The sequence below is a fragment of the Theropithecus gelada genome, chromosome 11 (assembly GCF_003255815.1).
Source record: "Theropithecus gelada isolate Dixy chromosome 11, Tgel_1.0, whole genome shotgun sequence".
NCBI lineage: Eukaryota > Metazoa > Chordata > Mammalia > Primates > Cercopithecidae > Theropithecus > Theropithecus gelada.
The window spans coordinates 108,908,055-108,935,789 of NC_037679.1; the positions used below are offsets into that span (position 1 = coordinate 108,908,055).

At 38.6% G+C, this 27,735-nt stretch overlaps 1 protein-coding gene across 2 annotated transcripts; it reads right to left on the bottom strand.

Annotated features, from left to right (window-relative positions):
• Window positions 1–27,208, bottom strand: ERP27 (endoplasmic reticulum protein 27). 2 transcript variants are annotated; one of them, XM_025401136.1, is made up of 7 exons: window positions 26,570–27,208; window positions 26,102–26,202; window positions 23,008–23,145; window positions 8,619–8,735; window positions 4,857–4,982; window positions 1,460–1,657; window positions 1–749 (listed from the first exon to the last, which is right to left on the bottom strand). In XM_025401136.1, the coding sequence occupies exons 1-7, from the start codon at window positions 26,661–26,663 to the stop codon at window positions 702–704; spliced, it is 822 nt and encodes a 273-aa protein (XP_025256921.1). In that variant the 5' UTR covers window positions 26,664–27,208; the 3' UTR covers window positions 1–701. The 2 variants fall into 2 exon arrangements, with proteins under 2 accessions (XP_025256921.1, XP_025256922.1); XM_025401137.1 differs by lacking the exons at window positions 23,008–23,145; window positions 26,102–26,202; window positions 26,570–27,208 and adding an exon at window positions 16,615–16,798.
• Between the last annotated feature and the right edge of the window lie 527 nt (window positions 27,209–27,735).

Sequence of the window (27,735 nt, forward strand, 5' to 3'; positions counted from 1 at the left end):
TGCCAGTCTTTTCCTAGAACATGATTGCCTTTTGTTTATTATGCAGGTTGTTGATTTACATGGGGAGTTGGAGATGCCAACCAAGCATGGAGTTTTCACATGGTCTATTTCTGCTGAGTTCAGAGACTTTGAGACAGCTTTTAACTTCTGGCAAAAAGACAATTTCAGAAAGGTGTTTAAAACCATCCTTTGGTTTTTGATCCTGAGTCAGAGACGAACATGTGCTTATGAAAGAAGGTAGAGTTTCAACCCTCAGGTAACCTTAAAAGAGCACGAACTATGTTGTGTGTAAGTCATGTGCAGTACACAAACTTGATGTTAAATGACAAATTGAAACAGTCTTTCTCTAGGAATGCCTCTCCTTCATAGAGGCATCACAGTGAGTCTCTTAAAGCCTTGATGTAGGTGTGTTATGGATGGGTTTACAGAGGATGAATGCACAATAGTAAGGAAATTGGGTAGGGAGTGAGGATAGGACATTTAAAAGAAGGAAGAAGAGAAAGTGAGATTTTAAGAAAGGAAATGAAGCTCTGTATGTGTGTGTGGGTGCGTGTGTGTGTGTGCACGTGTGTGTGTGTGTGTGTGTGTGTGTGTGGTTGGCAGGCCTGGTGATCCTGTTGTGTAGTGTCTCTGAGATCTGAGTTGTGCCTTTTTATTTTGCATAAAGTAGGTACTTGGTCATATGCAGCACCAAGGAGAAGTCAGAGTTCCACCTTTGGAGTCTTTTCTTCTGATTCACGATTTTCTTTCTGGAAAACATTATAACAATGATATTTAGATTAGTAAACTGAGCTGTTTAATTACTCCTGGAAGTCCTAAATCCATCTTTAATTTTTATCTCATGAACCCTTTTATATGAAATTTGATTTGTTGCCCATTAATACTTTAAACTAAATGCTGAAGTCCAAAATTCAGCCTCTGAATATGCAAGGCCTTTCCAAACTTGCTTTTCTAGTTCGTGTCTCACGACTATATCCTAACAAGCATCCTGACTCTGGCCACGGTATCCTCATAGACTTTTGCTTTTAATCAAATCTAGTAGAGCTCAAATAATTTTTTTAACTTTAATTGTTTTGCTTTTATTTTTGTTTTTAATTGACACAATAGTTATGTTTTTATGGGGTATAGATTGATATTTCTATACATATGTACAACGTGTAATGATCAAATCAGGACAATTCGCATATCCATTGCCTCAAGTATTTATCATTTCTTTGTGTTGGAAACATTCAAAATCTAATCTTCTAGCTATTTGAAAATATATAATAAATTGTTCTTAATTACAGCCACCTTGTAGTGCTACAGAACACTAGACATTCCTCCTATCTAGCTGCACTTGGTATCCATTAACCAACATTTGGCTCTCCTCCCTCTCTGAACCCAAAGAATTCTTATTCAACAGGAAATAAAAGGGACATAGAAGGAAAACAATTTGCTTTACCTGCAGTCTCACACTTACCAACAATTTTCCACTTAGGAATCCATCACAAAAATTTTGCACATGCTCTATGGAAACTTCTACTTTGGGCAGTGTATCCCACTCATCATCTAGAGTACGGTAAATTGCCAAAGCTGGCAGTTGAGACTCCTTTAATTTGAAAAATGATATCACCTTCCCATTTGCTTTCATACCACTGTCCACCAGAATAAAGAGAATCTGCAGTTGGGGAAGTTTGAAAGAAAAAGTTCTATCTGAGGCCCATGGATAAAGAGATACATTGTAATTGTTGCAGCTTACACTGATTGAATTTATGGTCTGCACCATGCAATTGAAATCTTGAGTTAAAATAAATTTTTTGCAGCCATAACAAAGAATGAAATCATGTCTTTTGTGGGAACATGGATGGGGCTGGAGTCTATTATCCTTAGCAAACTAACACAGGAAGAGAAAACCAAATATCGCATGTTCCCACTTATAAGTGGGAGCTACTAGTGAAATAAAAGAGGACACAAACAAATGGAAGAACATATCATGCTCATGGATAGGAAGAATCAATACTGTGAAAATGGCCATACTGCCCAAGGTAATTTATAGATTCAATGCCATCCCCATTAAGCTACCAATGACTTTCTTCATAGAATTGGAAAAAACTGCTTTAAAGTTCATATGGAACCAAAAAAGACCCTGCATTGCCAAGACAATCCTAAGCCAAAAGAACAAAGCTGGAGGCATCACGCTACCTGACTTCAAACTATACTACAAAGCTACAGTAACCAAAACAGCATGGTACTGGTACCAAAACAGAGATATAGACCAATGGAACAGAACAGAGCCCTCAGAAATAATACCACACATCTACAGCCATCTGATCTTTGACAAACTGGACAAAAACAAGAAATGGGGAAATTATTCCCTATTTAATAAGTGGTGCTGGGAAAATTGGCTAGCCATAAGTAGAAAGCTGAAACTGGATCCTTTCTTACTCCTCATACAAAAATTAATTCAAGATGGATTAGAGACTTAAATGTTAGACCTAAAACCATAAAAACCCTAGAAGAAAACCTAGGTAATACCATTCAGGACATAGGCATGGACAAGGACTTCATGTCTAAAACACCAAAAGCAATGGCAACAAAAGCCAAAATTGACAAATGGGATCTAATTAAACTAAAGAGCTTCTGCACAGCAAAAGAAACTACCATCAGAGTGAACAGGCAACCTACAGAATGGGAGAAAATTTTTGCAATCTACTCATCTGACAGAGGGCTAATATCCAGAATCTATAAAGAACTCAATCAAATTTACAAGAAAAAAACAAACAACCCCATCAAAAAGTGGGCAAAGGATATGAACAGACACTTCTCAAAAGAAGACATTCATACAGCCAACAGACACATGAAAAAATGCTCATCATCACTTGCCGTCAGAGAAATGCAAATCAAAACCACAATGAGATACCATCTCATACCAGTTAGAATGGCAATCATTAAAAAAATCAGGAAACAACAGGTGCTGGAGAGGATCTGGAGAAATAGGAACATTTTTACACTGTTGGTGGGACTGTAAACTAGTTCAACCATTGTGGAAAACAGTGTGGTGATTCCTCAAGGATCTAGAACTAGAAATACCATTTGACCCAGCCATCCCATTACTGGGTATATACCCAGAGGATTATAAATCATGCTGCTATAAAGACACATGCACAAGTATGTTTACTGCGGCACTATTCACAATAGCAAAGACTTGGAATCAACCCAAATGTCCATCAGTGACAGACTGGATTAAGAAAATGTGGCACATATACACCATGGAATACGATGCAGCCATAAAAAAGGATGAGTTCGTGTCCTTTGTAGGGACATGGATGCAGCTGGAAACCATCATTCTCAGCAACCTATCACAAGAACAGAAAACCAAATACTGCATGTTTTCACTCATAGGTGGGAATTGAACAATGAGATAACCTGGACACAGGAAGGGGATCATCACACACCAGGTCCTATTGTATGGAGTGCGGGAGAGGGATAGCATTAGGAGATATACCTAATGTAAATGATGAGTTAATGGGTGAGGCACACCAACATGGCACATGTATACATATGTAACAAACCTGCACATTGTGCACATGTACCCTAGAACTTAAAGTATTAAAAAAAAAAAAAAGCAGATGTTTGCAAAAAAAACAAATAATAATAAGTGGGAGCTAAATGATGAGAACTCATGAACACAAAGAAGGGAACAACAGACACTGGGGTCTACTTGTGGGTGGAGAGTGGGAGGAGGGAGAGGAGCAGAAATGATAACAATTCAGTGCTGGGCTTAATGCGTGGGTGATGAAATAATCTGGACAACGACGCCTCATAACACAAGTTCACTTACATAACAAGCCTTCACATGTACCCCTGAACTTAAAATAAAAGTTAAAAAAATGAATTTCCTATTATTTTGTGTTGTTTTCATGTTTTATCGCTTTGACGAGATTGATTGAATTTTAAGAATATAGAATTGGAAAATACTTTAGTGATTATCTAAGAAAGGAAGTATAGCCTGGAGCAGAGAACACGTTTTAAATTCTGCCTCTGGTACTCTTTAGCTACGTGAGTTTGGGCACATTACTCAGCCTCTCCAAGACGCAATTTTCTCATTGGCAAAATGGGCTTTTGGTGGGGGAACTTAAATGAGGTAACGCATTAATATTTTTATTCAGCTTTTGGCATATAGTAAGTGTTTGATAAATGTAAACTATTTTATATTATTAAATCAAACCTTCAACCCCAAGTAGAAATCTTCTTTATAGTATTCTGATCGGATGACTGTCTACTTTCAGTAACACTAAATACTTCTAGTGTTAGAGAACCAACCATCAGAAAGGCAGCTTATTTTATTACCAGACAGTTCTCATCATTAGAACAGTCACTAGTTAGGCACAGTAACCTTGAGGTAGTTGAAGTTTTACTATTTCAGTGATATCAAGCAGAACTTCACAAAGGAGGGGAGGGAAAGAAAGAAATATTCATTGTATATTGAGTAGGCACCAGGTACTTGATAGGTGTTTTATATGAGAAATGAGCCCTGAGGTCTAAATCTCTATGAAATTATGGGAAAGATTAAACAAATGGTGACTTATAGGTGATTTATTTTCAGTCTTTTTGGATCTCTATTTTCTCTCTACTAATCAATGCAGGAAAAACCCAGACTTAATCACTACAGGAAGATATAATCACATATGCCTTTAATGTGATAAAATACAACATCTCTAGTTCTGAATAATGTGATTTATTATGTCCTACTTCTTGCTTTGCTATCCTCTAACCATAGTTGTTTTCCTCATTTATCTCTGCTTCCTAGCCCCATCTCCCTTTTCCTAGTGTCCTAGTGGTGTGTATGCAATAGAATATTCCCATTCTTGCCTTACCTTCCCCTGGAAGAGCTTGGCTGCCTTCTGGTATCTGTGCATGTTCTCTTCATACTCTGGGGAGGCCTTGTTCATTATCAGGAGGAGATGAATCTGAATCACGCTGTTGAATAGCCCAATCACAGTCTGGCAAGTTGAAATGTGTTACAGTAGAGTGAAAGAGAGAGAAAGAATGCATTAGTACCTGGGAAGGAGTGAATAGGTAGATTGAAACATAAATGAGAGCTGGCCACTGGTAACACAAATGGAACTAACTTCCAAGATGGCTCTCAGTAAGTCTCACGGTCTTGTTTTCATGCAACTGTGTAAATCCTTCCTTCCCACACTGAATGGGGTGGAACTGAGTAACCAAGACAATGTTGCAGAAATGATGGAGTGTGATTTCCAAGGTGAGTCTTAAAAGACATTACGGTCTCTGCTCTTCTCTCTATCTCTCACTCTGAGGAATACCAGCCCCAATGTAGGGTACTCAAGCAGTCCTCTGAGGAGAAACGCATGGCAAGGAACTAAGTCCTTCTGCTACTAACCAGCATTGACTTGCCAGTCATGTGAGGGAGCCATCTTGGAAGCAGATCCCAAGCTCCAGTCGAGCCTTCAGATGACTGCAGCCTTAAGCAATGACTGCAACCTCCCAAGAGACGACCTCAAACCAGAAGCACCTAACCCTACACCCCAAATTGGATGACCTGCAGAAACTGTATGAGATTATCAATGTTTTGTATTTGAAACTCCTAAGATTTGGAGTAATCTGTTTTGCAGCAATAGACAACTAATACACTATGTAACATATTAGTCACTTTGTTTCAGCCTTGCTTCTTGTTTTAAGACTAGTCAGAGACACTTAAAATGTAGCCTTTGAGTACATATTAGTAGTTCATACTTATTGAGTGTTCATTATGTGGAAGGCACTGTCTCCAACTCTTAATGAATAATAAGTAATTTAATCTTCAAGGTCCCAGTTTTTCAAGTAAGGAAACTGAGGCACAGGTAGACTAAGTAATTCAGAGTCAAATAAATGGCAGACAGGGATTCACACCAGCTGGTCTAGCTTCAGAATTCATGCTCTTGATCATCAGGATGAACTGCCTCATGCACAGTGGATAGTAAAACCCCATATAAACCAACTCAGTCCCAAATGTGTCTGAACCATTGTACCAAAGGTCAACAGAAGGTGAGCTCTTCAGGAGACCAGAAGCATTGACCTTGTTTTGCTGATTAGAGATGGTGATTTTCCATGAAGTTGTCAATGACTTAGAGGAGTGGAACAGCCACCAGAGACAGGAGAAGAAAAAGAGAGGAATCCACGGCACTGGTTCCCTTCATTTCATTGTCCTGAAATAATGCTGCAAGTCTATTTTGAACCAATCTCATTTCTTTTCACCTCTCCTAAATTCAGAAAGCATTGCTACAAAACTAGTGTGTACGCAGGAAGACAGAACATGGTGAGTTAACAAATCTTTGGGCAGAGTCTTAGGAGGAAGAGAGCAGCTAGGCAGAATTCTTCCTGAAGATACACACTCTTGTAGAGATGGTCCAGCTCTTTTGGCTGCCTACAATATGTAGGCAAGGAGGGCCAAATGGGTCTTTTCCTAAAGACTTCTCCATGGATTTTAAAATCAAGTTTTAGATTTTTCATTTGGGAGATTGGATGATACATGATTTACTCTTATTTTACTAAATCCTGCTACTTAAATTTAGAGCATTCATTCACCGTTCTAAAGCTGAGATGGAGGATAATTCCTGGGAAGAGTAAAGAAATAAAAACGAGTACGTCAAAAGGTACAGTTATCTTAGCAGAAGGGATTGGCCATAGCCGAATGGATTAGTTTAATCCTAACAGACACGTTGACGCCAAGTACTGAGTATGTGCATTAAAAGTGCGTGGCAGGTCAGGTGCATGGCAGGGATTTTCTGCCCAGTTGCTACTGGTGCAAACCTTTGCACCAGAAGCAGATGAGAAACAGCTATAGTAGAATGGGCAGTTCTCCAAATGAGAAAAATATTACTTTCAGGGAATAAAAAAAGTAACAATAGAAATTGAACTTGCTTCTTTAAAGAAATTCTTACTGAATTTTCTCTTGATATAATCTGCCTTCACCAATTAATATGGAACTTAAAAAATATGTCATTGTTGTGCAAAATGAGAGACAGATCAGGCATAAGAAACCAGGAAGGTCAGTGCGTGCCCCTGCCTTAGCTAGCTTGCAAAATGCCATGACACAGAGGCCATAGCCCAGGGACGAAAAGATCATCTTTTCTGGCCCCACATAGAGAAGAACACCTTTTTGATTATTGCTGCCAATACTCCAGGGGCATACGTGTTTGGAGCCTTAGCAGAAGTGGAAATAGAATCAGCAAGTCCAGAGAGATAAAGATGGTGTGAGAGGTAGGCCAGAATTTATTCAACAAGAAAAGGGGTGTTTTCTGTTGAAGGCAGTGTAGGGTAATAGACAAACTACAGGATTCAGTCACAGGGACCAGTCATTAAAAAAACAAGGGCAGCTACATAGGCTGTCTCTGAAGCTCAAATTCCTAGCCATAGGGCTTTGAAGGAGTTACTTAAATTTTCTGAACTCCCATTTCCTCTACTGTAAAATGGAAGTTGGCAAAATGTGCTAATGCATCAGTTACATTTTTGTCCCTTAAATTATGCATTTTCTATTTACTCATGATGTGACCTTGAATAATGTCATCACTTGGATCTTGAATGTTCTCCTCTATAAAATGAGCACAATAATTTCCTCTCTTCTACCTCAACAAAAATCAATGTGAGGAATAAATGGGAAAATGAGGATGAAAGGGCTCTGTAAGTTCTCAAAAATCATACCATGCCTGTAAAGTATTGTTATTAGAGAATAGAAAGTACAGTGTTTTGAGCTGATGTAGATCACTAGAAATTAATACTCTGTGAGATTCTATAATCTATGTCAGGGAAAATAAGGATGGGACACAAGATAATTCTGTGGACTGTGTTATAGTCTATAGCGAGTGTTAGAAGGCCAGATGGTGATCAGGACAGGTAGAGCACCACCTTTATCCAGACTGCATGCAGCATGCAACACCAGAGGCAGACACACCAGGAGAGAAGGCTGAGGCATGGTGAGGGTGTGGGCACGTGCTAGTCAATGCATGGTTTGCAGCTGCTGCCAGACTAGGAGCTGTTTGTTACTGGTCTATAAGGAGGTACATACAGAAAATGAAATGTGTGTTTAGAAACAATTATAGAAACTTTACACTGCTGTGACATCCAAATATGTGATCAGTGAGCTTCATTTAACATTTTTTTTGTTTGTCTTTCATTTACTCTTATTTTATTTTAGGCACACACCATCGTACCTGGTAATTTTTTAAGTTTTTGGTAGAGACAGGGTCTCGCTATGTTGCCCAGGCTGGTCTCAAACTCCTGGGCTCAAGCAATCCTCACGGTTTGGCCTCCCACAGTGCTGGGATTACAGTTGTGAGCCACTGCACCTGGCCTTGAGTCAGTCACCTTAACTTTGCATTCTGGTTCTCTTTCTTACTAGCAGTGTGATAGTTCATTTAACTTTTCTCTGTTTTTTGTTTAACAGGAACAAGTTAAATCTTAAAAAGGTGTGGGAAGGATAGTAACATAAACAATACAGTAGGTGTTCAGTTAATGGCAGTTCCTGTCATTATTGGTCGAAGAATTGGAACTCTGGGAGGAAGAGACCTCTGTTATGAAGACCAGTACCTTTCCTGACTCAGGTTCTGAAGGGGCTGAGAACAGGAAATATTGTTTACCACAGGGTTGTACTCTGTCACCATGTGAAGGCTGTTGATTTCAATGAAACGGCTCAATTTGGTGGCATCAATGCTTTCAGTGTCTTCGTCCTCTAAATTCAGTTGTTCATTGTCTACCTGGGTAACAATAAAAAGAATAAAGTCACTATTCCATCTTTTTTTCATGTATTGATAAATGTCTTTGGACCCCCATGTGACAGGCACTGATTAAAGCTCTGAAGACCAGAAGATAAGTAAGAAAGTTTCCCTGCCCTAGAAGGACAAACTGTCCTGTAGAATCCAGGTGTCATCACAGGATAATCACAGGCCCGCATGTCACCTAAGAAAGAGCAGAAAAGCTTCAAGGAAGAAGCTACTCCTGAAAAGTGGCTAAGCCTTCATCAGATAAATGAGGATGAGGAAGGAGCTTTAAATAGAGAACAGTATTTACAAATACTGTGAGATGTGAGAGGTTGTGCTCTCGAAGCTGCCGTTAGTTCACTGTGACCCTAGCAGATGTGATGTCAGAGTTGCAGAGAGACAAGGTTAGAGGGATAAGGAGGAGCCAATCTGAAAGTGTCTGGAAGCCAAGGCAAGTAGATTAAATTCTATCTGAGGGCAAGGGGGGCCATTGGCAAGGTCAGATTTGTGTTATATTTACGCACTCTTTTACTGTGAAATAAAACACATGTAGAGAAAAGTATAACACAGTATAAACATTTGCTGTAAAGCTCAGCAAATTATCACAGAGAAAACTACTGTAGAATCACCACCCAGGTACAGAAACAGAATATTGCTAGAACCCCTGAAGTCCTGGCGCTTCCTTCTAATTTATAATTCATCCTTTTTTTTTTTTTTTGCCAAAGGTATGCTGGCTTTTATGTTGACCATTTTCATTCTTTATAGCTTTACCACTTAAAGATCCTTCTTTTAATGCTATAGTTTAGTTTTACCTTATTTTTTAACATTGAATACATGTAAACAAACCATTTTTTTGTCTCTTTGGCTTAATATTTTGATTATAAGTCATTTATGTTATTGCATGTAGCTGTTGTTTGTTCATTTTCCTTGCTGTATAATATTCCATTGTCTGAATAAACACAATTTATTTCTTCATTTTACTACTGATGAACATTTTGATTGTTTCTAGTCATTAAGACAATGCTGCAATGAACACTTCTTGACTTTTGGTGCATATATGCCTCTGTATCTACTGAGCATATACCTCAGATTGGGATTTTTGATTATAGAATATGTATATATTTAACTAGTAGAAAATGCCAAGCTATCTTCCAAAGTGGATAATAACTTGTGCACACCAGTACTGTGTGTGAAAGGTCCCATTGCTCCACATCCTTGTCAACACTTGCTATTGTCAGTTTTTCTAATTTTACTGATTTTGGTGGATATGGTTATATCTCAGTGGTTTTAATTACATTTCTCTCATTAACAGTTAATAATAATTTAAGGATATGAGGACAATTAAAGATAATTTCCCTCATTATCCTCTTTATGAAGTGTTTATTCATGTTGCTTGCCCATTTTTCTTTTGTCTATCTTTTTCTTTCTGATTTGAATGTGTTTTTATATATGCTGAATATGAGTCCTTTGTTGGTTCTGTAATGCATGTATTTTCTTACTAGGGCTTCTCTTTTAATGGTTACTGCATATGAAAGAAGGTAATTCAAACATAGTCAAGGTTTTCATCTTTATAGCTAGTGTGTATTTTTTCATTTTGTTTTATTTAAGAAATCTTTGACTACACAAAGGTCATGAAGATATTCTCCTATATTTTCTCCTTTCTCAACATTGTCTTTCACAATAGATCTAAAATCCACTTGGAACTCATTTTTCTTCTTAAAACGGATGCAAGTTAGGCCGGCAGTGGTGACTCACGCCTGTAATCCCAGCACTTTGAGAGGCCGAGGCCAGCGGATCACCTGAAGTCAGGAGTTCAAGACCAGCCTGGTCAACATGGTGAAACCCCGTCTCTACTAAAAGTACAAAAATTAGCTAGGCGTTGTGGTGCATGCCTGTAATCCCGGCTACTCGGGAGGCTGAGGCAGGAAAATCCCTTGAACCCAGAAGGCGGAGATTGCAGTGAGCCGAGACCACGCTATTGCACTCCAGCCTGGGTGGAAGAGTGAAACTCTGTCTCAAAAAAAAAAAAAAAAAAAAAGGATGCTAAGATCCTTGATTTTTGTATTACTCTTCTCTAAAGTGAGTATTAAAGTCTCCCTCTTTCTGATTGCTTGCATTAATTGGGGCATTGGTCTTCTCCTGACCTGGGATTTTCTGGTTCTCAGGCCTTCAGATTCAGACTGGAATCTACACCATTGGTGCTTCAGCCCTCAGGCCTTCAAACTACAACACTGGCTCCTCTGGGTCTCCAGCTCACAGGCAGTAGATGGTGAGACTTTTCAGCCTTTATATTTGTGTGAGCCATTATCTTATTAAAAGAATCTCTTAATATGTATATTCATATATATAATCTTTACCATATAACATATATGTAATTTGTATTATTTTTATGTAATATTTACTATGTAATATCTATCTATAATCTATTATCTATCATCTATCTATCTATCTATCTATCTATCTATCTATCTATCTATCTCCTGTTGATTCTGTTTCTCTGGTGAACAAAGAAACAGAAAAACAGAACCAATCCGATTGCAAATAATACTGCTATGCCATTAGTTTTACTACTATTATTGTTATTGACAAATTGGTGAAAACTTTTCTTAGTGTTTGAAGTCTTTTTCCTACTTTATTATGCTTTACTTTTAACCTACTATTCAGATTTGTACATATTTATGGGGTACAGTGTGATGTTTCAATACATGTATACATTGTGTAAATAATCATATCATAGTATTTAGCATATCTGTTGCCTGAAATATTTGTCATTTCTTTGTGATGAGAACATTAAAAAATACTTTCTTCTAGCTATTATGAAATTCCAATACAATATTGTTAACTCTACTCACCCTACTGTGCAATAGAATACCTAAACTTATTTCTTTCATCTAACTGTAATTTTGTACTAACCAATTTCTCCGCATCCCCACTTCCCTCTTCCCTCCCCATATCCGCCTCCGCTCCCCAGCCTTCCATAACCACTATTGTACTCTCTACTTCTATAGATCCACTTTTTTAGATTGCTTGTATGAGTGAGATCGTGTGATATTTGTCTTTCTGTACAAGGCTTATTTCACTTAACATAGTGTCCTCTGGGTCTATCTGTGCTCCTACACATGACAGAACTTCATTCTTTTTTATGGCTGAATAATGTCTATTGCATATATGTACTGCATTTTCTCTCTCCGTTCATCTGCTCACGGACACGTAAGTTGATTCCGTTTCTTGGCTATTGTGAATAGTACTGCAATGAACATGGGAGTGCAGATATCTCCTTGACAGACTATTGATTTCATTTCCTTTGGATGTATACCCAATAGTGAAAGTGCTGGATCATATGGTAGTTCTATTTTAAAATGTTTGAGGAACGTTCATACTGTTTTCCATAATGCTATACTAATTTACATACCCATTAACAGTGTATAAAAATTCTTTCTCCACATCCACATCAGCATTTGTTACTTTTTGTCTTTTTGGTGATAGCCATTCTAATTGGGGTGAGGTGATATCTTATTGTGGTTTTCCAGTTTTTAATTAAAAAACATGTAGAAAGCCACCCCTGACCCGACCTATGTGCTCCTTTTCTCCCCAGAAGGAGCTTATCGTTGTTAGAGATGTTTGAACCAGAGCAACTCCATCTTGAATAGGGGCTGGGAAAAATGAGCTGAGACCTATCGGGCTGCATTGCAAGATGGTTAAGACATTGTAAGTCACAGGATGAAATCGGCACAAGATACAGGTCATAAAGACCTTGCTGATAAAACAGGTTGCAGTAAAGAAGGTGGCCAAAACCCACCAAAATCAAGATGGTGATGAGCATGACCTCTGGTTGTCCTCCGTGTTACCCTCCCACCAGCCCCATGACAGTTTACAACTGCCATGGCAAAGTCAGGAAGTTACCCTGTATGGTCTGAAAAGGTGAGGCATGGATAATCCACTCCTTAGTGCATGTAATCAAGAAATAACCATAAAAATGGACAACCAGCAGCCCTTGGGGCTGTTCTGCCTATGGAGTAGCCATTCTTTCATTCCTTTACTTTCTTAATAAACTTGCTTTCACTTTACTCTGTGGACTCACCCTGAATTCTTTCTTTTGCAAGATCCAAGAACCCTCTCTTGAGGTCTGGATCAGGACCCCTTTTCACTAACATCTTTCTGAAGACCATGGAAGGAACTATAGTGAGAAAACCCGCTGACCCAAAGGCTAACTTCGGGTAAGTTACGGGGTCCAGTTACATCATGAATTAAGGGCCATTCCATGTTTTTATGTTTTCAAGATATCAAATCCTATTATTTGGCCAATTTTAAATTTGAAAGTAGCAAAAAATACATAGAAATCTACACATTTCCTCTTTAGAAGGCTCTAAATGCACTCATAAGTTTGATATGTAGAATTTTTATCATTCAGTTCAAAATGCTTCCTAATTTTTTGTTCTTAATTCTTCTCTAAACTATTAGTTATTTAGGAGTGTATTTCTTAATTTTAAACTGTAAGATATTCTGGTTATATTCTTATTGATTTTTAGCTTTATTTTTATATTTTATTTTTATTATTTGTGTCTTTAAAATTAAGTATATTTTGCAGTTTTTGAATACAGTATTCTATAAATGTTTATCAGGTCACTTGGTGAATTTTATAGTTGAAATTTTCTATATCTTTCTTTTTTTTAACCAACTTATTTTATTTTAAAGAGTGTTGGGGCCGAGCGCAGTGGCTCACGCCTGTAATCCCAGCACTTTGGGAACCGAGGCAGACGGATCACAAGGTCAGGAGATTGAGACCATCCTGGCCAACATAGTGAAACCCTATCTCTACTAAAAATACAAAAAATGAGCCGGGCATGGTGGTGTGCACCTGTAGTCCCAGGTACTCAGGAGGCTGAGGTAGGAGAATCACTTGAACCTGGGAGGCAGAGACTGCAGTGAACCAAGATCATACCACCGCACTCCAGCCTGGGCAACAGAGCAAGACTTTGTATCAAAAAAACAAAAAAACAACAAAAAAAGAAGGGTGTTAAATTTTTCTATTATGTTGTGGCTTTAACCATCTTTTCATTCAATTTTGTCATTTTGTGCTTATATAGTATCAGGACATGTATTTGATAAATGCAAAATTTAGAATTATTAAAACTGTCTGGCAAATTGAAACTGTCATTATGAACGGTTATTCTTTATCTCTAGGAATGCTTGTTGCCTGAAAGTCTACTTTATTTGGTATTAATATATTCATATCTTTCTTTTGGAAGTGTTTGCATGGTATAGCTCCATCCTGTGTTTTACTTGTGTCACTTATAGAAGGCACATAGTTGCATTTTTCAATCCAGTGCCTGATCATCTTTGTCTTTTAATTGGATTATTTCCATGAAATGAAATTACTGATGTATTTAATTATGCATTTTCCATTGGTTCTATGTGTTCCAAATTCTATTTTTCTTTATTTCTGGCCTACTTTTGAATTGACTGAGTACTATATATTATTTTCTTCTTTCCCTTTATTGGCTTAGAAGTTACATAGGCTTTAATTATTTCCTCAGGGATTGCCAGAATACATTATAACATGCATTTTTTTCACTTATCAGAACCTAGTATTAATTGACAATTTCAGCTTCTTCTTAGACAATGCAGACATTAGATTATTCAAATACAGTTTACCTCTTTTAAATTCAATTTTCTGGCTCTACATTCAAGACTCACACAGGATTAGTGTCATGTGTTTTAATTCCAGATCTCACAGGATATTATTCGTTTTGTTATGTCTTCAATATACACTTACATTTATGCACATATTTACATTTTAGCTTCTCTTTATTTATTCCTGTATTTTTTAGCTTCTATGTGGGTTTTCTTTGCTCTGCTTAGAGAAGACCTTTTACTATTTTCCTCAGTACGAGATGGATGTGTTGAGTGACAAATCCTCCCAATTTGGCTGTTTAATATGCATTTATATTCTGTTTAATTTTAAAGGCTGTTTTTGCTGAGGGTAGAATTATAAAGTTGGCAGTTATTTTCTTTCAGTATTTGAAAGATATAATGCTTTGTATTCTGCCTTCCACTGTTGCTATTGAGAAGTCAGCTGTGAAGCTTATGGTTGTCCCTTTGTGATTATTTTGATGATAATCTCTCTTTTCTCTGACTTCTTTTAACATTTTATCTTTTGTGAAGTTTTAGATGTACTATGGCAGGGCTAAGAGTGTATTATACATATTCCACATGTATATATATTTGCATATGTGTAGGCATATGTGTGTATATTTGTGTGTGTGTGTGTGCATGTGTGTACATATACATATGATCACTCTAATCCAATTTCAGGGGTTGAAATCCAATTTCAGGGGTTGAAATGATTGGCATCTGTGTTGCAGCCCTCGAGAGGGCTTATCTACTATGACTCATCCCTGTTTTTAGGTACAGCTGTGTAGGATTCAAAGGGGATGTGAAAGGTGTTGTACTAGATTCACTTCCTATTTCCCCTTGTGAGGCCTGGACTCCAACATTTAATTTTCAACTCCTGAGGATCTCAAAATGCAAATTTATTTCTTAGCTTCTTGGTTGCTTTTGGAACTGACCAAATCCCTCTAGACAAAAAGCAGTCCTCAATGCAGGGTTCATCTTTTTGGGTTTTCATCTTCTTCTAGATCTGGAGCTAGACATTTTCCCTCTTTTACTAGCTCTTTAATGCCTTCAGACACACACACACACAGTCACACTTACACACACACACATTCAGACACACATATTTTAACTTTTAAAAATAGTCTTTGGTAGAAAGGATTGTCTGGTTACATGATCCATTATCCCAGATTCGTATTTCAGAACAACCTTTCCACCACGTTCAGATATACTGAAAGATAGGACTTCATTCTTCCAATCATTGTTCTCAGTTTTCTATTTCTTCTCCCCAGTCTACTCATGCCTATAAAGACACAAAGATAGTGCCTCCACCATCCATAGATAGATCCAGGCCTATAGATAAAATTATTAGTGTCAGTTCTTGAACAGTTGTGTCCATTTCCTACAGTAGTTTGCATCACTTTTGAGATCCTTGGGCCACCCCCCCTTGGACGTCTCCTTAACCCTTTTCCCTCCATGTGCTGTCTGTATAGGTCCTGCCCAGTCAGATCTTGCCTTGGATCAGAACCACCCTTTTGTCCCCAAGGTACTTTCTTCTAGTCTACCCAGTAAAATCAGAAGCAAATCTCACGTTAGTTAATGTAGGAGGGAATTCAGGCAAAGGGAAATTAAATTCACTAAATAGCAAGAATCCAAGATTGCTCTTTATTGTCATCCCGGTGATGATTCCTACTTCATCTCTTTTGTTCAAGAGGGTCTCCCATTGGGGTAACTAAAAGCAGTAAAACCCTTGGAGATGCACAATGCACCCCTTATGGTTAATTTTAATTCTGGATAGATCTAGTCATTCTCTTACAATCCATTTGTTTAATAATTATTTGCTGAGTGCCTGCTATATGCACTGAGGCACAAAATTGCAGCCATTCATTCAGATGGCAATTTAAGCACTCTATTTTAGGATTGCTTTACACAATTTAAGTTTATGAAATAAATAAATGCTGAGGTACAGAAAAGTTTGCATTTCTAAAAAAGAATTTTGAAACAAATCAAAACCACAGGGTAAAAATGAACTCCTTGTGTATATTTAATTGTTTAAAAATTCACAAAGTTTTGGAAAGCTTGGGGGAAAAAAAACAAAAAACATGAAAGCAAGAGAAAAGGTCTTAGGTGGATCCTTGCCCACCCTCCTATCACCTCCTTCTCCTTCCCTTGCCCGTATCAGGAAGAATGAGTAGATAAATAAAGTGAGCACATAAAAAATTGATATTTGCAGCTCCTCTGGATCCTTAATGCTGCTACTGACCTGTATTTCCAGCTGGCATGTCTCCTTCGTGCTTAAGGCTTTGCTATTGCAACCGCCAAAATCATCATCATTATCATCACAATCAGGACTCATTTAATATTTGATGTGTCTAAAAGCTTCCTATTTTTTCTAGGAACTCCTAGGCCTGGCGCATGCGCCTCAGCTGACATCGCTGTGCATGGACCAAGAATCGCCCCCCTCTCTGTACTGTTTTCCTGGCAGTCCCTCATACTTCCCAGAACAGGGAGAACAGGAAAAGCCAGTTACTCTGGCTGTTTCTGGACTTAAAGAATGCACTAAATTGGAGGCAGAGGATGTTAAGTGGTGATAACATTCTGTAAGAAGCAAAAGAGCTTTAATAAAAGCCATCGTCCTGCAGTCTCTCTAGTTTGTTGTACTTCTTTTAAGAAAACATGCCCGGTCTTTCATTATTTCTTAAACTAATAAACTCTGGAACACTCATGTTTAGGGTTTCTGGAAGCAACATTTGAACAGGAAATCTCCCTCTGTAAAGGGAATTATTTGCATAGTGCACTGGAAAGAAAATCCAACCCTGGAACCAAGAGTTAGAAAAACCTTTTAAAATATCTTTTTTCAGTTTTATGGAAAGAATTTTACTTAAAATATCATATTTTTATTTCAGAGAAAAGAGGCACCAGAAGAAAAACAGAAATAGTAAACTGGAAAGATTGCTACCTTAAAATATAATTTTGAGTTTCCTCAAGCGTATCTGAAGGAGTATTTTTTGTTATAGACACTGTATCATACCAAGAGATTTAATCACTCATTTTCTGTTCATTCATTAGTGTTTCAGTTATATTCATTTGAATTCCCATGGATTTTTCTAACAACCCAGATTTTTATAAAATGTATTAAAATTGTCTTAGTTTACACCACGGTTATAGTATTAAATGTCTTTGGTGGCACTGAGAAATCGTTTATTAAACAAAGGTCCTCATGTCCTCGGTTTGTTTTTGTAAGCTGCTCAGCTTATTGTATATTTAGTAAATACATACTTTAAAAAAACGTTTCATCATGGACACAGGGAGGGGAACACCACACACCAGGGCCTGTCGGGGGGATGGAGGGTTAGGGGAGGGAGAGCATCAGGACAAATAGCTAATGCAGGCAGGGCTAAAAACCTGGATGACGGGTAGATAGGTGCAGCAAACCACCATGGCACAAGTATACCTATATTACAAACCCTCATGTTCTGCACATGTATCCTGGAACGTAAAATAAAATAAAATAGAATAAAATAAAAAATGTTGACCGGGCGCAGTGGCTCACGCCTGTAATCCCAGCACTTTGGGAGGCCGAGGAGGGCGGATCACGAGGTCAGGAGATTGAGACCATCCTGGCTAACACGGTGAAACCCCGTCTCTACTAAAAATCAAAAACAAAATTAGCCGGGAGTGGTGGCGGGCGCCTGTAATCCCAGCTACTCTGGAGGCTGAGGCAGGAGAATGGCGTGAACCCGGGAGGCGGAGCTTGCAGTGAGCCCAGACGGCGCCACAGCACTCCAGCCTGGGCGACTGTCGGTCTCAAAAATAAAATAAAATAAAATAAAAAAGTTTCATAATCTGACATATCTTCTTGCATTTCTTATCAGTTTATCTCATGGACTAGTTTCTTGTGATTCTCTTTGTCCATTTCTTATCAGTTTATCTCATGGACTAGTTTCTTGTGATTCTCTTTGTCCGGTGAGGTGTATTTCTTATCATAGTCACCCAATATATAACTGTAAAAGGAATAAAGGATGACTGCACTGTGTTTTCATTACCATCCCATTAGGTCAAAGTTAGGTTAATTATGTTTCTTAAAATAGTAATGATTGAAAAAAATCCAAAGCAGGGTAAACATTCAAATAATATTTCAAATTCCATTTTAGAACAAGCTCATAGTTTATTTAACCTGGAAATTCCATCTCTGCTAGGGCAACAATAAGAGTCCTATTGAAAAATTTGAGAGTTTCTCTGCTATTACACTCACAAAAGACAGGCTGTGCCCTCAAACAGCAAGATTGTTATATGCATCTTACTATGGTTTCATGAATTTTACCTAAATTCTTCCTGATTACGTTTATATAGTTGGCCTGCACTATTTTTGAAGAATGTTACGTTGCATAAATACAGCATTGGCTGGCCTTTTATTGCTCCAACATTTCAAGCAAGAGTAATATCAATTTACTGTTATTTTTTCAGTTAATCATTATTTCGGCTTACTTCTAAATATGTTCTTAAAATGGAAAATTTTGTAAATTTAGACAATATATAATGTCTAGATTAAATCTTGATAAATGATTCTGCAGTTTGATTAAGGAGTGGTAGGAGGCTAGAGGAATAATTTAAGAGAAAATAGTTAAAAGAAAAAAAAGTAGGTTTTAGAATGAGGGACATTAGATAGAATTCAGTGTAAAAACAAAGTTTTTCTTCAGGGTGAAGTCCTTTAGAAAGCCACTATAGTATAGTAAAAAGGGTATGATTTGTAGTCAGCAATGCTGGGTACGAATCAGACATCTGTTACTTCACAGTTGTGAGATTTTGGGCAACTAAACCGATCTCTCATGGAACTTTCCTTATTAAAAATGCAGGAATAATAAAAATTACTTCATCAGATTCTTGTGTGCATTAAATGGTCAAATATTGTAATAGTGCCTATCGTAGATTAGGCTCTGAAAACAAACAATCAAACCGAACAAACTGGATCTAAAAAGAAAGAATGTCCCAGAAAATTTTTCAATAGGTTCACGTTTTCCAGTGTAAAATAGGATTGTCTTGGTTGACGCTCCCTTTTCAAAAAAAAAAGTTACTCCAAACTCTTGAATAATGGTCCTATTAAAATATGTACTAAACTTTTGAAAGTGTAAACAGTGAAAAAAATATTTATCTGAAAGCTGGCATGATGGAAGTTGAGCTTCTTCCAGCCCTGCCGATGAAGTAGGGCAGGAACCAGTTTGTTTGTTTTCTGGTATGGCACATAAATAATCTTGCCCACAGAGGTCCCAAGAGTTCATTTAGAGTAGGTCTGTCACTAGTGGTAAACAAAAAACAGATGTTAAAGAAGAGTGAAAAACTGAGAAGTCATCAAGGAGGCTTTATGAGGAATGAACTGGAAGCAGCACCAATGCTCCCATTAGAGGATGTTAAGTCTGTAGAGATGGTGAAAGCAACAGCGCTTGTTTTTCTTCCCCATATGCGTATCTTGGTGGTACTAAGCCTTTCAAATCAGGCCTTTATAAGACCTATGAACAAAAAACTGAGAAAGAAGTACTTCTTAACTGATCTCCTTTTACTACTTTATATACAATTTCTAGAATGGTATCACAATGATGTATTTAAGATAGAAAATTGACCATGGCACTCCTCTCTTTAAAACTCTTCAATATTTCTCATTTCTTAAAAAATCAAAAACGAGATATTTAGAAGCTTATTAGAATTTTTGTGTTGAAGGATTTCTACCAGTGGTTCAACGGCAACATGAAAGGCATTTGCCTAACCTTCTGTATATTCCTTACCAAAGCTTTTCACAGAAGAATTTGATTTAATCTTATTTCACACTGGTGAGAATGCAAACCAGCAACCACTGTGCAGGTGGGAAAAGGGTTGCTGAAGGGAGCTCACACAACCTCAGAGATGCTTTTGGAGGTGAGTTCAGTTCCCCAAGCACCTTCCAAGTGCCTTCAAGGAGCCAGAGGTGTATTATAGCCCTTTGAATACAAAGATGAATAAGTCATAGTTTCCAACCTCGAATAGGTCATGGCCTAAGAGGGTAATAGAGGAGACAGATATATAAATATCTGATATGAACTATAAAGTGATCAATGAAAATAGAGATAGGGAATTACATACAGAGCAATGCTTAGGCTCATTTGGAGATTCCAGGGATGCTTCCTGCAGGGTAACATTCCTGAACTGATTCACTGGAGTATGAGAAGGCGTCATTCAGGTGAGGCTGGGTGAAAGGCGACCCTTGGTGGGTGGTGACATTCTAGACAGAAGGAATAGTCTAGGCAAAATCATGGAAATGGATGATAATTATGTGTATAGTTGGCTACTGAGAGGGTAAAGCCCAGGGTGGAAGCTGGATGGAAAAAGGACTAGAGAAGCAGGCAGTGGGGCAGGCTGGCAAAGCCTATGTGTAACATTAAATATCTTGTTTTTGATTTTTTAAGAAATGAGAAATATTGAAGAGTTTTAAAGAGAGGAGCGCCATGGTCAATTTTCTATCTTAAATACATCATTGTGATACCATTCTAGAAATTGTATATAAAGTAGTAAAAGGAGATCAGTTAAGAAGCGAATGAAATTGCTTATGCTTAGGCTAAGAGCCTAAATACAGAATGAGGTAGGAGGAGTGGAGGAGAATATAGATTCAAGATAGAAGACACAGCTGGCAAAAATGTAAGACCAAATGAGCATAGCCGTTTAATAAAATAGTATCTTAGATGGAGGAATATGATTAGCAGGTGCAGACAATAAATGCAGTTTTGAACATTTTAAGTGTATAGTGCTTATGAGGGTATAAAAATGCTTATACCCAGCAAACGTTTGAATCTTGAGAGAAGTCCAGACTAGAGATAAAATATTCTAAATGCTCAGCAAGCACATAATAGTGGAATATGCAAAAGAATTGTATTTCTTAAGAAAAACATATTCATTCATTCATTGATTCATTCATATATTCATTCTCAACAAATACTTAATGAGCATAGCAGGCACTGTTCTAGGCTCTGTGGATACACTGAACAGAACAGTCTCTGCCTTCACAGAGCATGGGTCCCATGACCTAGATGACAAAAAGTGTTGGGTCAGGCAGCATTGTAGATACAGGAAGAGAAGATCTCAAAGAGACTATAAAAGCAGCGGGAGGATCAGGAGAAGTAATTTCCTAGAATCCAAGGAAAGAGAGAACATTAAAAAGAAAGAAGTTGTCACTAACATCAAACATGACAGAAATGTTGAGTAAAACAAGGAAGCCATGCAGACCTGGATAAATGTAGTTTTAACAGTGTGATGGGACATAAGCTAGATAGTAGTGTCTAGCTTAGGAAAAGACAGTAAAAAATATGCTTAAAAGAAGTTTCAGTGAAAAATGAAAAAGAAAGAAAGGGTGGCAACGAAGGGGCACGACATTCAGTCCTGAAATGTTGAAAACTTTCTTTTGCATCAATTTTTCTTTTTCAGTGGACTCTTGGCATCTTTATCTTGATGTTCCACCAACAAGTAGAACTCAACGACCAATGAAAGCATCAGAAATCCCCATTTCTGCACATGACCTCACTATTCCTAGACACCCTGACTTTAAGCTTTGCCTCTTTTCCATAACTGTGATATCTAAAGATCACAGGATCTTCCTGCTCTTTAATTTCTATTGCTACCTCTCTACTACAGATTCTTAATACTTCTCACATGGTCTATTTTGCTAGCCTAACAAAAGCTCCCTCTTCTCTTGCCTTTTAACCTGAAAATCCATCCTCTGCCTTGCTGTCAAAATAATCTAATACAACACATTCCTGTTCGTGTTACTTCCCTGATGTAAAGGCTTTAGGGGCTTTCCAGTGACAACCAGATTCAGGACAAACTCATTAAAGTGGTATTCTATATTTTCCCCACAATATGATTTTAATCAAGTTTCTCTCTCTGATATTCATTTTCCCCAATATGTACCCTGGGATCCGGTCAGATTGGCCTCTTCATTGTTTCCTGAGATTTTCCCCCCTTGGCCATGAATTCTTTGCCTTGTCTAAATTTATCTATCCTTTAAGTTCCAATTCTGTTGTCTTTTTCTTTTCTTTTTTTTTTTTTCAGAATTCCCACACTGCTTTTATCCTTTGAACTGTGATAAAACTTTACCCATAGTGATTCTCTTTGTATTATAGATACTTGCATATTATGTTTACAATACCTACTATACTTTAAGATCTATGAGACTGGAGAATATGTTTAATATGTTTTTATTGTCAGTATCTTGCATAGGGCATATGGGAAGTAATAAATGTTTGAAGAACAAAAATGAATTCCTCAAAATATTTAATATAAAATTTTTGGAGCTCAGAGTGACCTTAGAGATAATACAGTCTAACTCTTTTATTTTAGAAGGGAAAGAATTGGAGATAAAAAATGTTAAGTGACTGCCCGAAGTCGTATGGCTGTTGAGCAACAAAACAGTACCAAAATTCCATTTCCTGGCTTTCAGTCCTGTCCTCTTTCCATTTCATTACAGTACCTGCTTGGGAAGCTTGAATTGAGGCTTCATCCTTGTCAACAATGTCCCTGAATTTGGTACCATCATTAGTGTAAAAGACATAGAGTCCTTCCCAGTCTCACAAGTTTATGAGTCCACAACCCAGTGAAAATCTGGGAGAAAGTTCAAGCTACCCATCCAACTTACCAGGCGAAAGAGACAGATGGTGTTCCCAGTGATGTTGTAGTGGATCAGAACCTCAGAATCAGTGCTGATTCCGAATGACACATCTGGGAATTTTTGCACCATGCTACGGAGTATGGACACTGCTGGTATTTCTAAATCCTAAAAACAAGAGAAAAAAATAATACCACAGTGATTATATTGAATGGCAGAGACAAAGGATATGGAAAAGAAATATGCTATGAAGCTTTACCAGAAATCATAGATTTGATTTACCGCCCAGTAACACATGATTTACCTCTAACAGTTCAGGTTTAATTGTCAGTAACATTCTTGAATTTTCCAGGCTCTGTGAGTTAATAGGTAACCACGAAATTGTAGCTGAGCTTGAGACTCCTGTCAGGCCTTGTCATAGAGCTTGAAGTTTACTAGGAGCTGAGAGAGGCCTCAAAATCATAAAGGCCTGCCTAGTTTGGCTGCACTGTTGTAGATATATATGAGAAGCAACTGTTCTGGGAACAATTTGTTTAACAGTGAAACAGCAAACAAACGAACATAATCAATTCTATTTTTGTTGAAATGGCATTTATTTACTAATACCTGTATGTAGGTTAGAATAATTTTAGAGCACTGAGATAATATGCAAAAATTAGCAGTTTATATGGTATTTAAAACTAACTCTAGGATTAAAGGAAAAGTATGTAAACAACTATGTTGTGCTAAAGATTTATAGGTGCCTTGTGACCTGACCAAGGACATAGAAGTTCCCAACTTCCTGAGACCCTTGCTGGTGCCCAGATGCGTATGGTTGCTGGTTATTGCTTGATCCCAACTCCCTCCTCTTCGCCCTGCCCTTAATGTACAAAGAGCCTAAAATTGGTAGTGACTTAAGACGTACTTTATTTATTTATTTTGAGACAGAGTCTCACTCTATCACCCAGGCAGTGTTGCAATTTTGGGTCACAACAACCTCCGCCTCCCGGATACTTGTGCCTCAGCCTCCTGAGTAGCTGGGACTACAGTTGTGCGCCACAATACTTGGCTAATTTTTTTCTGTATTTTTAGTAGAGATGTGGTTTCGCCATGTTGCCCAGGCCGGCCTCGAACTCCTGAGCTCAGGCGACCTGCCCCCGTCAGGCTCCCAAAGTGCTAGAAATACAGGTGTGAGCCACTGTGCCTGGCCAAGATGTACTTTAGGATGCTAGTCCACTGTCTTCTTGGTTTACTGGATCTTCAAATAAACCGGCTTTTCCTCCCACCGGCTCTTGTCTCTTGAGTTTTGGCTTTGGTTACATTTGTGGAGGAAAGGAAAAAATGCAAAAATACAAAATAGGTGCCATCAAAAGGGCCAAAAAAGAAAAAAAGAAGAAAAAGAAAATAATTAAAATGAAAACTTGGAAGTTTTAACAAAAGTTTATGCAGGGTATGGAAGGACAGTCCCTCTCTTGCCACTGTAGATAAGCCTGAGCTTTGCACATGAAGATGCTGTTCATGCATCCAACCCTGCAGCCCAGGCCTGCAGGAGGGAGCAGAGAAGCCACTTCCAAGCAATGATTCCAGGCCTTCCATAGAGGCTGGCATCATTTTCCCTGCTGTCACAGGACCTTTATCCGTAGGAGCTCAGGGAAATTAACAGGAACAAACATGTTCTACCCTGCAAGTCTCCAGGCTGAAGGAGGAGATGTGCAAGGAGAAAAGAAGATGGCTAGTTGATATGCTTTGGCTGTGTGCCTACATAAAATCTCATCTTGAAATATAATCCCCATAATCCTTACATGTCACGAGTGGGACCAGGTGGTGGTAATGGGATCATGGGGGGCAGTTTCCTCCATGCTGTTCTTGTGATAGTGAGTGAGTCTCACAAGATCTGATGGTTTTATAAGTGTCTGGCCTTCCCCCTGCTTGTGCTCATTCTCTCTCCTGCCGGCCTGTGAAGAGGTGCCTTCTGCCATGATTGTAAGTTTCTTCAGGCCTTCCAAGCTATGCTGAACTGTGATTCAATTAAACCTCTTTCCTTTATAAATTATCCAGTCTTGAGTATGTCTTTATTGGCAGCATGAGAATGGGCTAACACACTCGTCTTGCATCTGGGATCAAGCAGAGCAAGCTGACATCTACTCTTCTAGAGGCTGTGAACAATAGTTAATTGAGGCCTCCTCTCTTACTCTGCTCCTTCAGATGGAATTGCTCAAGGATAAAATGATGGCATCTGGCGGCTGTTTAAGTTATTGCACACTTCTCCAGGTCCATGCTCTTGCCCCTTCCCTGTCTTTCTGAGGGTGTTTTTGTCTACAGCTCAGATTTCTCATTCCTGAAAAATGTACTCCCTGTCTTTCTCCCCCACTTGCATCTCATTGCAGTGATTTCCAGCTGTGTACACAGAACCGACAGGGTAATCAGGAGTTGTAATTGGTGAATGGAAACAGACAAGAAGGTCTGCTATGAGAGAGTAGGGGCTTAATCAGCTGTGACGATTTCCAGATGCTACCAGCAGAGAAAGATGAAAATGCTGGAATGAGGGAGTCTCATTTATGGCTGCCTTTATTAACCAAGCAGCCAATCTGGAAGGTGGAGGTTAACACCTTGAATATGCAAAATGCCATCCTTTTCCAACATTTCAGACAAGGCAAAGAGAAAGAAGAATAAGAGTCCACATTATCTGGGGGAAAGGCCTTAAAAGGCTGTGCACTGACTAATGTCCAGGAGCTTCAGAATCCTGTAAACAGTGTTGCTGGATGATATAAATTGGATTCACTCTGGCCCCTGCCTATTCATAGGGTGCTATGAGAGTACAGACCAAATGCGTTTAGGACAATGGTAGGGTTCCATGAAGGCATTCTTTCTGCAGATCCTGACTTGAGCTCCAAAGCATCCATAGATGAGGAGATGCAGCCCACAAGCTCAGAAAGAAGTAAGTGTGAGAAAGATATGATTTAGAGACTGGGAATGTCTTAAAAGTAAGAGGTCCCAATGGACAAGATGAAAGCAAACTGTGGCTGTCTCCCTTTACCCCCACTTCTAATGCAGTGTCATCTGCCAGCAGTTGGCTGCTGTGGTTCCCTTGAGGTAGAACATTTCTGGCTCTTGGGGGAGTTGCAAGTAGGGTATCTGAACTAACCTGGAAGAAGCCTACGACAGCCACCTCAGTGGCAGCAATGAATTCCATGGCAGCTGGGACATCTGCGAGCCACGTGGGTTCCTGGGCAGCACCAGGACCATCTAGAGAGAGCAGTAGAAGATGTCAGGGTACTGAGGTGAGAAGAAGCAGCTCTAAATAATGAGGGCATCTATACCTTTTATCTCTATACTAAGGCTAAGAAAAGCACAATTTCTAGGAGTACTGTTAGCATTCCAAAGCATAATATTTTTACTAACATATGGAAGGTGACCCTACTGATGGTCTGTCTCTGAAGGATACTGCCAGACTTTCCTAGCTCTCCGCTAGACAAAATGCATCGTATCCAGGATTTCCTGGAAAGCTTTCTAGGTGTGGAGGAAAAGTACCCAGAGAACCACCATGATGCTCCTTTTCCTTCTCCTAATAACACTTTCACACTATTGCCACCCAACTACATTTTTCTTTTACCTGCGGATTTCTCAACTTCTGCAGCAGCTTCTGCAGTCAGGTCACACGTGAGGAGAAATAGGAAGAACATGAATCTGGACAGGGCAGCTTCCATTGCCCCTCTCCTGCTCCTGCTCCAACCCTGGACTTTGTGTTTGGGAGGCCGACTTAGGGCAGCCCGCTCTGTAGCTGATTGGTTGTGAGGTTGTTAGGGCTTTGGGAACTTTGCAGCTGGCTCCCGGAGAGCCTTCAACTTCTGAGATAAAAGACCAAGTTTAGTAATCGGGACTCAGAACATAACCAACCAGAAGAAAGTCAGGTCAATTTATTTAAATAAAAAATGTAAATATTCAATGCCAGGTATTGATCCTAGCACTAGGGATAGAAAGATAATTATGATCTGATCCAGCCTCTGCCAGCTTAGATTGTCAGTGGGAGAGATAGGCAAGTAAAAAGATTATTTAAACATAAGATGGAAAGTGATATAGAAAAATTCATAGGGTGCTATGACAGTACAGATTAAGGGTATTCGGGACAATGCTAGGTTTCAATGAAAGTGTTCCTCCTGTGGAGGATGCCCAATCAGAGTCCTGGGTAAGTAAGATTTTGCCAGAAAACACAAGATAGAAAGGGAGTTTCATGTAAAGAACCAAAGCATAGAGATGCAAATATAATGTGTGACAGAATTACTAGTAATTGAGAATGATGAAAAGGAAGGAAGTGATACATGTGGGCAGAAAGGCATGTGGGACCAGCTCACAGCAGGCCTTATATGATACGCTAAGCACGGGAGCATCAACTTTATTCTGTAGGTGATGAGAACCCCTGAAAAGTCTTAAGCAGAAGAAATAAAGTTTGATTTTGCTCACAAGTGTCTGAGGAAGTCCAAGATGAGATTTTCCACAGGCATTGGGATATGCAGTCTTTAGCTTAGGAGAATTTGCATGCGAAAATATTATAAAAGAAATTAGGAAGTCCTAGCCAGAGCAATTCGGCAAGAGGAAGACATAAAAGGCATCTAAACAGGAAAATAAAAAGTCAAACTATTTCTCCTTGTTGACAATATGATTGTATGCCTGGAAGGCTCTAAAGACCCTGCCAAAAGGCTACTGGAACTGATAAATGATTTCAGTAAGGTATCAGGAAAAATATAAATGTACAAAACTCGGTGACATTTCTGTATACCA